This window comes from Castor canadensis, chromosome 3, assembly GCF_047511655.1.
Source record: "Castor canadensis chromosome 3, mCasCan1.hap1v2, whole genome shotgun sequence".
Classification (NCBI taxonomy): Eukaryota; Metazoa; Chordata; class Mammalia; order Rodentia; family Castoridae; genus Castor; species Castor canadensis.
In genome coordinates, this window is record NC_133388.1 from 199,204,195 (window position 1) to 199,214,500 (window position 10,306).

Consider the following 10,306-nt stretch of genomic DNA (forward strand, 5'->3'; position numbering starts at 1 on the left):
GGGCCCAGCTGCTTAGGCTAGTGTCTTCAGGGGATACTTGTCCTTCCAGCCCGGCCATGCCCCCATTACCTCTGTCCTGTTCCCTGGCGCAGATTTGTGTTCCTGTGGAGTCCTCAAGCCCCCTGGTGATGAGCAGCCAGAAAGAGGTGCTGCGCTGCTTCACTGTGCTGGGTGAGTAGCAGCGCTGGTCTACACACATGAAGGCCTTCAGGGGGTTGTACTCTGGCCAGTCACCTTCTTGTGTGTAGAGGATGGTGGTGGCTGTGCATGATTGGGGAGGTCTCTTTTTTCTACTTCTTTCTGAGGCTCCAGGGGCCCAGGCCTGCCTGCAGCCACAGCTCCACACACCCAATCTCCCTGTGCACACATGTGATGTCCCTGCTCCTGTCCTTCCAGAGACTTCTACCTCAGTCTCCATGCTCCATCCCTGCCCCTCATCCATAGCTGGCTCCTTTGCACCCGTCATTCTTGTTGCTGGTCAGCTTGTGGCTGCTTGGCCCTGGACATCATTCTGTTCTTACCTGACCCCAGCTAGAGGTACCATCATCTGTCACTGCCCCTACTGGAGCCTAGTGGTTTTGGACAGCAGAGGCCTGGTCTTTCAGCCCTGTCCTTGGCACCTACACTTGCTCAGGGCCTGCTTGTCACCCTTAGGGGCAGGTAGAGATGTGTGACCTGCTAGCTGCTCAGGACCAGCAGCTTCAGCATACAGCTGGGTCATAGAGGGAGGGGAGCCTGGGAGACTGTCTCAGCTGGCTCTGGATGGGGAGTGGGAGGACAGCAGGTCTGACAGGCACCCAGACTGACCTTTTCTGTTGATGACTGGTTCAGAAAGGTAAAAGAACCTGCCAGGGTCTTTGCTGAAGGTTCCCATTGGTATCACTCACAGTTCAAACCTGGCTGTTTTAACTCTGCACAGGCTGGGGATCCAAGTGCTTGGGTGTTGTTTTCCTACTTGTAGATCAGCCCACAGGCAGGAGTGGCACTGAGGGTCCCCTTGTGGGCTCCTTATGAAGCCGAGGTGAGCACATGAATCCTAGTAGGCCTTGGATCTGAGTTGTATGTGCTCTGGGTAGTGCTGACCTCTTTGGGGCAAGGGCACCTCTGCTCTAACCCCTCACCTCTGATGGGCACCCTGAGAAGGCATCAGGGCTGGTTTCTAGAGAGTTCTAATTTTCTATGGTCCCCACATCAAGTCTTTGCTCCTCTTTGGTGCTGGGAAGCTCTGTGTACAGGGTGACCAAGACAGAAAACCTGGCCCTGATGAGCTTGAGGTGCAGGCATGGAGCAAGGAGCAAAGCAGAGACTGTTAAACACCATACCTGCACCTGTAATCCTAGCTGCTCAGGAGGCAGAGATCAGGAGGACCACCGTTCAAAACCAGCCCAGACAAATAGTTTGGGAACCCTACCTTGAAAATACCCAACACAGGACTGGAGGTGTGGCTCAAGTGGTAGAGTACCTGCCTTGCAAGTGCCAAGCCCTGAGTTCAAACCTCAGTCCTGCAAAAAAAAAAAAAAAAAAAAAACAAAAACGGCTGGTGGAGTGGTGCTTGCCTAACTCAGGAGGCCCTGAAGTTCAAACCCCCAGTGCCGAAGTGGGGAAAAAAAAAACATGCCTCACATGTGTTACTCTGTAGCTTGCTGCTCGCCTGACCGTCTGCTGGCCTTCTTGCTGCCCAGGCTGGACACCAGCAATGAGAGGCTCCGGGTGGGCACCCTGCAGATCCTGAGGCACATCATCAACTCAGCTGGTAAGTGCCCTTCGCGTCCTCGGGTTGGCCACCCATGCATGCCACATCTTGTGTGGGATAGTGCCAGGAAAGGCTGTTGTCATCCATCTTTCAGGTGAGAAGTAGCATCCTGCTCTTTGATGTGTGTGTGTTGCAGGGGATCAAACCTAGGGCCTTGTGCATGCTGGGCAAGTTTCTGTCACTGAGCCATGCACCAGCCTTAGGTGTTCCGCTTTTAAGGCAACAAACTTGAAAAATGTGATCACATTTTTCATGTGGGTTTATATATCATGTCCTCTTACAGGGGTCAGAAAGTGGTGATCATGAACCACATTGGATAGCATTAGGATATGAGGTTGAGAAAGGGAGAGCCCCCTTCTGGGGCTCATGTGGCCACTGCCCAAGGCACCAGAAATGAAATTCTCATAGACCTCTTGGTGCTGAGGTTTTTGTTAGGCATGATTTTTCCCTTTCAGAAGTTCAGCAGTGGTAGGAAACTAACCAGGTTTGCCAGTCCTATGTCAGTTCTGTTTTTTTTTTTTTTCAGTACTAGGGCTTGAACTCAGGGCCTACACCAGAGCCACTCCACCAGCCCTTTTTTTGTGAAGGGTTTTTTTTGAGATAGGGTCTCTTGAACTATTTGCACAGGCTGGTTTCAAGCTGCAATCCTCCTGATCTCTGCTTCCTGAGTAGCTAGGATTGCAGGCGTGAGCTACCAGCACCTGGCTTTATGTTCATACTTCTCGGAAGTCACACCATGTTCACCTGTATTTCATTTTTTCCTTCCTGTTCTTCTGTGCATTTGCATATAGAAGTGTCTATGCAAGAAGTAGAATTTTTCTTAACCTAATGAGAGGCTAAGACATGCTTTTTTCTCTCTGTAGCACATCTCAGGGAACTTTTAGTGTTAGTACACACTAATCTATGTCACTTTTAATTTTTTTTTGTGTGGTACTGGAGTTTGAACTCAGGGCCTTGCACTTGCTAGGCAGGAGCGCCACCACTTGAACCGTATCCCAGCCCCATTTTAAGATTTTTATTTTGAAGTAAAGCTCATGCAGAGGAAAAGGGCACAGGTTTCAATTGTTCTGCACAGTGAGCTGTTGCACAATGGGTCTATGTGTTCACCACCCAGGTGAAGAACACAAACAAGGACACAGAACACTCAGGAGCCACCTGTTAGGCACTTCAGACTGTGACTTCAGCACAGAAGAATGTTGCTGTTTTTGCATGTTGTGTAAAGAGAATTGCATGGTGTGAGGCAATGTGTGTCTGGCTTCTTACCCTCTCTCTGCTGTTGGTGAAGTGCACATCGTGTGTAGCTCACCAGGGTCATCTCTGTGAAGAGCATACGTATGTATAGCTCACTCAGCTCACCTCTGCATTATGGCAGTGAGTCAGTCTACTCTACTGGTTATGGATAAGTGCACTCTGGGACTTTTCTCTTTTTTCCTGTGGACATTTGGTTGGTTGTGTACCCAGGAACAGAATTTCAGGCTATAAAGTATACATATGTCCAACATCAGTAGGTGAAAACATTATTTTCCAAAGTAACCGTTTATGTCCCACACCTTACACCTCACAAGCAGCTTTGAGCATTACTGCAATGACCTCGTTTCCAAATAAGGTTGCATTCCAAGGTCTTGGGTTAGGACTTCAATAGAGAACTTTGACTAGGGAGGAGGAAATTGAGCTTGAACATTATTTATTAGTGGGTATATTTCAGGATTCCATTCTGTCCCACTGGTCTCCTTATTCTTCTTAATTCTTATTGTAAGTCTTTAAATCTGGGAGAGTATATTTTCTTTATCTTTTTTTGGTAAGCCCTGGGGTTTGGTAGATACTCTACCACTTGAGCCATGCCCCCCCACCTCGCCACCACCCCTTTTGCTTTTAGTTATTTTTTTGGTTTGGGTCTTGTGTTTTTGATTCTCCTATTTACTCCTTCTGCATAGCTGGGATCACAGAGGTGCACCACCATGCTCAACTTCTTAGTTGAGTTGGGGTCTTCCTTTTTGTCTGGGCTGGCCTTGAACTGCAGTCCTCCCAATCTCCTGAGTAGCTGGGATTGCACATGTGAGCTACCATGCCTAGCCTTGTATATGTTTTTGAGACAGTTTTGCTATCTTTACCTGAGATGGCCTCTATCTGAAGATACACCTGCCTCCGCCTCAAGCATGGCTAGGATTACGGGCATGTACCACCATGCCTGGCTTATAAAATCTTTTTACTGTAAAGGAAATCACATGCAGAAACTACATAAAACGTGTGGCTTTACAAATCATTAGGTGAATGCCTTTGTGTCTACCTCTGGGTCTTCTGAGTTGAACTTGCCCCACAGAGTCCCCTTCTCCCCCAAAATGAGCAGCAGCTGCCTAGATTTTCAGTGACCACTTTATCATCTCAACCTGCATCCCTAAAATGCCTTAGTCAAGCTGTGCCCACTTTCTAAAAGCTCACATGTAAGTTAAATTTATGTTTATATATAAATAATATATATACATACACACATGAAGAGATTTGCCTTCGATTGTTTTGTTGGTTTGTTTTTAATTATGCTAGAACACACACAACACAAAATTGACCGTTTGAGCCATTGTCAAGTGTGCAGTGCAGCAGCGCTGAGCACATCCCATTGTGCAGCCATCGCCCCTATCCATCTGCAGAACTGAAGATCTATCCTCATGTGGCAACATCTCCCCTTATTTAAGTCTGTCTTAAATGACAAACTCCTCTCCACTCTTTTATTCCCTTGTAATTTTCCTGGTTCTCAAGGTTGGTAGAATTACCAACCTTGTCCTGTCCTATCCTGTGCTGTAATTACCTGTCTTTATCCCATGTCACACACACAGCACCCACAAGTGACTTGGATCTGTGTTGTCGGGCCATGGCCTTTGCGCCCTGGCCTTACGCTGGTCTTGTTCTGTGGGGAATGTGTATCTTGCTGTCTCTGCTCATCTGCGTGCCCAAAGCTGGTTTTTGAGGAGGCCCCATGGGAACAGCACTCCTCAGGTTCCTGCTTGTTGATCATAGTTTATTTGTGTCTTTGTTAATGGCCACTTTTGCTGATTGTAAACTTCTTGGCTCATGCTTCTGTGAATATCTTTAGTTATGCCATTCCATTTTCTGTTGGCATGCACTTGCTAGATTTAGCAGGAACAAACACTATCCCAAATATAAGGCATTCTTTTTTTTTTTTTTAAGGTGGTACTGGGGTTTGAATTCTGGGTCTCATGCTTGCTAGGCAGGTGCTCCTACTGTTCATGCCATTCTGCCAGCCCATTTTGTGTGAGTGTGTGTGTTAGGTGTTTTTGAGATAGGGTCTTGCAAAGTATTTGCACAGGGCTGGCTTTAAACCATGATCCTCCTGACCTCTGCCTCCTGAGTAGCTAGGATTACAGGCATGAGCCACTGATACCTGGCTGTATGAGGCATTCTTGTACTAAAAAAATCAGTTGTTTATCTTAAATTCAAATTTAACAAGGTGTTCTGTGTTTTATCTGGCAGCTCTTTTCTGACCTAAAGTGTTGCTGTCCAAGTCTGATGATAGTCTAATTTTCTGTTCTTTATTTTCAAGTTTTGGGAGGTGTGTGTATGTTTGTGTATGTGTGTGTGTGTGTGAGTGTTTTAGAGACAAAGTCTCACTAAGTAACTCAGGCTAGCCTTGAACTTGCAAACCTTCTGCCTCAGACTCCCAAGTGCTGGGATCACAGGTGTGCACCATAATTTATTTTTGTTTTCAGATATCCAAAGGACTCTTTCTTTAAAGTCTAGTAACTTCACCAGTATCTTCTGGTGTTGGCTATTCCTGCTCCTCCCTGAAGCCTCTGTGCTGCTGCCATTGTCCCCTGCCACCCTCCAACCTTGGGGCTTCCCTCTTATCAGTCACATCAGGAAGCCCCTCCCTCCCAAAGCTCTTCACTGTGCTCTGCTTGGCCAGAACTTCCTTTTCTTTTGGTCTTAGCTCCAGTACACTCTTCTAGATGGCCCCAATGCTGACCACCTTCTCCTGGCCCTGGTCATGTTCTCCAGCAGACTTGCTGCTCATTGTCAGTCTGTCTCAGTCTCCCTGGCCTTAGGTACCATCCATTTGTTCTTCTCTTTCTCCCATGAGAACCTAAGCCATGGAGGGCTTGTTCTGTTTCATGAGCTCAGCACTCCATAGAGGACTTGGCAGGTAGTTGGCCTTGACCCACTTGAAGTAATAAAAGATTGCACATCAAACACAGTACATGTTAAACATCATCACATGGGTAGCAAGATGGCTATTGTTTTGAACCTCAGGAACATGGGTTGATGGATCCCTTGGCCAAGCCCCAGCCTTATCTGTCCCTGTGAGAGGGACCTACCAAGCCTGGTCCTGTGCCCCTGGTGTCCCTTGTGTGCTCTTCAAGAGGCACCTGCACATGATTTATGTCCATTTTTCTGTTGAGTTATTTGTGTTCTGTATCTTTTTTAACCTTACTGGGAGATAAGGCACAAGCTGGAGAGCTCACAAAACAGGTATGAGATTGGGAGATTGTGCTACTGCTGACCTTCCATGTCCTCCTCAGTGGCTCTCATGGGGCCACACCTTACTATCCTAGTCTGACCACCTTTGTGAGTCCCTGTGTGGTTGCTCTCTCTCTTTTTTTTTTTTTTTTGGCAATACTGGGGTTTGAACTTAGGGCTTCATACTTGCTAGGTAGGGGCTCTACCATTTGAACGACTCTACCAGCACCCCTCTGTGGTCTCTTGTGGTCTTGCCTATTTCTGTTTTCTTTTGTATTTTGCTTCTTTATCTGATTTGATGTTTTCTGCATTTGTCTGGCTACCATGCTGTGGTACCAGTGTTCCATAGCCCAGCACCAGCATGCAACAGTTGCTCCTTCAGTATGATAGACAGTCGGGCTGCCATCCTTAGGCAGGGCTTGCTGGGTTTTGCGTGTGCCTCCTCTGCCCCCTTAGTCTATGCTGAGTCGTTTCCAAGACTTGGCCAGGTTCTGCAGCCTCTTCATGTGTGGCTGTCCCAAATCCCATTCTTTTGCACTGGCTCTGCTTCTGCCTTCTTGAATTTCAGTTGGACAGCTGTCCTGTCACCCTGACCATGATGGAGCCTAGTGGCCTTCTGCTGGGTTGTTCATGTCTTTTGCTTGTTTTTCTGTTGATATGTCTGCCTTTTCATACCGACTTGGAATTCTCAGGTGCTTTGCTCATGTGTCATGTTTATCTTGTTCACCTGGCTGCTGTGTCTGGTTCTCTTTACACTGTCTCCATTAATAGCTCTACATGTCAGCACACTCTTCTGCCATCTTTTCCTGCCATCTTCTCTTGTGTCTCCATACTTCTCAATTCTTCAACATCATCTTCTAAAAGCTATTGTTAAGCTATCTCTGATTAAGTGTAGAATCTGTATTTTCTGAGTTTGTATGGGGTACATCTCTATGTTACTTCCCCAGGGCCCTCACCAGGCTTTGTTCTGGCAGCTTCCTGGGAAGAGGGGTGGTGGGATCTGCTGGGGTGGGGCCAGGGGCGGAGCTGAGTCTGAGCTCCAGACCTGAATCCTCCACCTCTGGATATGCCTTTTGCTGCCCTGGGGGCTGGGATCAGGATGACATCTTTCTCCCAGAGCTGTCTACAGAATGAAAGAATGAAAAGGTATCACATGCAGTATGCTGCCTGCATTGTACTAGTATCCGGTTTGTTTTTTATTAATCCCACACCATTTTTTTCATTTTTTTTTTTTTTTGAAACAGTCTAGCTCTATAGGCCAGGCTCACTTCTTCAAACTTGTGATCTTCCTGCCTCAGCCTCCCAAGGACTAGGATCATACATGTGGGGCTTAGTATCTACTTAATGGCCATTTTTATCTTCTTTTAAATATCAGAAAATGGGGGATGGATGTGTGGCTGCAGTGGTAGAACACCCATCTAACAAACACAAGGCCCTAAATTCAAACCCTAGTACTACCAAAATAACAATAATCAGGAAGTGAAGTGTTATGTTGTTGGTTCTCAGCCAGAGGAGTCCCCAGGCCAGCAGCATCAGCTTACCCCGAGCATGTGAGAAATGCACACTCATGCCCCCAAGACCTGGTAGGTCCCATTTCACAAGCCTGGTGATCCTGACGCCCTTCAGTTACAAAACCACCAGAGTAACTCCCCAGTATTTGAACCCCGATCTACCTGACGCAGGCCTGTTGGTTTACCTACTGCCCTTAACTGCTAACCTTTTAGTTTTTAATTGAGTAAAACAATGTTATTGAGGGGGAACTATTTGTCTTCTAGAGCTGAATATACCCTGTCCTCCTCCCACATGGAGGGCTAGGTGAGGCCAAAGCCTTAGAGGTATGGATCTCTGGTAGATAGGACAGGATGACCAGTCCTGGACTTAGTGAGGACTGAGCCATCTTGTTTATTTCTTGCAGCTGCCCAAATGGAAGTTAAGAAACCCTTTATCCTCTCTTCCATGAGACTTCCTCTTCTGGACACCAACAACAAGGTAAGCTGAATAGTTCAGCCCAGGACCCACCATGAGCAGCCACAAGGAGAGTGGCCAGGGAGGACTAGAAGCACTCCACCCCACTAGGTACTAGGTGGGAGCACAGGGAGATGCAGGTACTTTTGTGAACAAAACACCTTCCCCCATCATGACTGATGTAACCAGGCATGATGTTAGTGACAGTCTCTAAGACTACCTTACAGCTTGTGTCCATTAGGCCCAGGGCTCCCCAGTACCACCTTCAGGGTCAGCCATTCACTAGAAGGATTCAGAGAAACTGGCTACAAGATTCTGGTTAAAACCAGCTAGGGAGCTGGGTGTGGTGGTACATGTCTCTAGTCCCAGTACGTGGGAGGCAGAGACAGGAGCATCACAAGTTCAAGGCTAGTTTGAAATCCTGTCTCAAAAAAAAAAAAAAAAAAATCAGCTGGGGAAGAGCCCAAAGGACAGAATCTAGGAGGATCTAAACCCTTACTCTTCAGTGGGGGGAGGCAGTACTAACCCCAGCAAGATGTGTGAAAACACACAGGGCACATTGCCAACCAGGGTCTCCTCAGCCTTATTGGCCTGAGCCTTTACTAAGGCCCTGTCATGTGGATCCTCCTAGCCACCCACATGTTTGCATTCAGCTTTTAGTCCCTCTGGAGCTGGGATTGATGCCAAATGATCCAAAGCCACCACCTGAATCATATAACCATGTAGAGGACCTGTGGGCTCAGGTTGGTGGACATTCTTACCAGGTATAATATCCCAAAAGCTTAGAGATGATCTTCCAGGAGCCCAGGACAGGGTCAGATCCTTATTTGGGCAAGGCGGGTCCTTCAGGGCCCTAGACTACTTGGGCACCAATCACTATCTTCTGCAGAACTCTTCAGCTCATCACATGTGCCCGGATGGTGTGATGCCTGCAATGCCAAGTGGGCAGATACATGCTTAGCTTTGGCAGTCAACTGCTAGTCCAGACCCACCTGTTCCCATAGATGTCATGCCATATGTGTGGGAGGGGTCCAAAGAAGCCTCCTTTGGGCAGAAATTTTTGACCTGAGATCTCAGAGAGCAGAGGCATGCTCAGGATAGAAAAGAAAGACCCTGGGTGTTGGGCATGTGAAAATGGCTAAGGCCAGGGACAGAGGCTATTGTCTGTGTGGGGAGTGAGAGGGCTGAAGGAGGTGCCAGCTCTGGGATGGGGATGGCTGGTTTCAGCCAGACACTGGGCGGAAGGGATGAGCGTTTTTGTCATCAAGAGGCCATGAGTGTGGTGCCAGGATATGTGGCAACCATGTGCAGAAGCCCAGAGGGTAGGTTTGGGGAGGGCTTTCAGCAGAGCTGCTTGCATGGACTTGGGGTCAAGTTTGATGGAAGGGGATAAAGGAAGGACACTAGTAAGACAAGTTGACTTCTGAGGGTCTGAGAGGAAGGGAGGGAGTTGTAGAGGACAGGAGAGAAAGAGGCCTTGCCCCATGGGCCTGTGCATCCACAAGCTGGCCAGAAGGCAGCTGGCAGGGAGCTAAGGAAGCCTCTGTACAGCCAAGGGATTGAGTAGAAGGCAGGTACAGGTGCAGGTTCGGGCACAGGGACAGGTGGGTGTGCAGCACAGGTATAGGTGGGTGTGCAGCACAGGTATGGCTGGGGAAAGGAGTGAGGATCCTGTCTGCTCGCTGGATTGGCGTGGTGGGACTCATCTGCATTCCCTTTAACCTCCATTGGTTCTGGGCAGGTAAAACGAGCTGTGGTGCAGGTGATCAGTGCCATGGCCCACCATGGCTACCTGGAGCAGCCTGGAGGCAAGGTGATGGTAGAGTACATCGTGCATCAGTGTGCGCTGCCCCCTGAGCAGGAGGTAAGGGCCACTACCTCCCTATCACTCTGGCCAGGTGCTGCTAAGGTCCTCAGCTGTCCCTGAGCTCTGTTGGTGCTGGTCACTAGGAACTGCTGGCCTAGCAAGCTACTGTGTGGCCTGGGTCATGCACTGAGGCTCCCCTGCTTTCTGTCCTTGTCTCTGAACCTCATGAGTCTACTCAGAAGTTCCTTGGACTCAAAAACAGAGACAGAAAATAGACTTTGTTCTCCCTGGGGACTTTCTATTTTAAAAAG

At 48.1% G+C, this 10,306-nt stretch overlaps 1 protein-coding gene across 15 annotated transcripts in view; it reads left to right on the forward strand.

The window, feature by feature from the left end:
• The window catches only part of Mroh1 (maestro heat like repeat family member 1), a 74,218-nt gene that overhangs the window by 33,543 nt on the left and 30,369 nt on the right, over positions 1-10,306 (forward strand). For all 15 annotated transcript variants that reach the window (XR_012446479.1, XM_074069441.1, XM_074069437.1 and 12 more), the window contains 4 exons: positions 93-171; positions 1,640-1,753; positions 8,139-8,212; positions 9,930-10,052. Coding sequence is in view for 14 of the 15 variants with exons in the window: in XM_074069441.1 (XP_073925542.1) it covers positions 93-171; positions 1,640-1,753; positions 8,139-8,212; positions 9,930-10,052 (390 nt within the window). In the remaining variant the exon portion in view is untranslated. The remainder of the gene's footprint in view (positions 1-92; positions 172-1,639; positions 1,754-8,138; positions 8,213-9,929; positions 10,053-10,306) is intronic.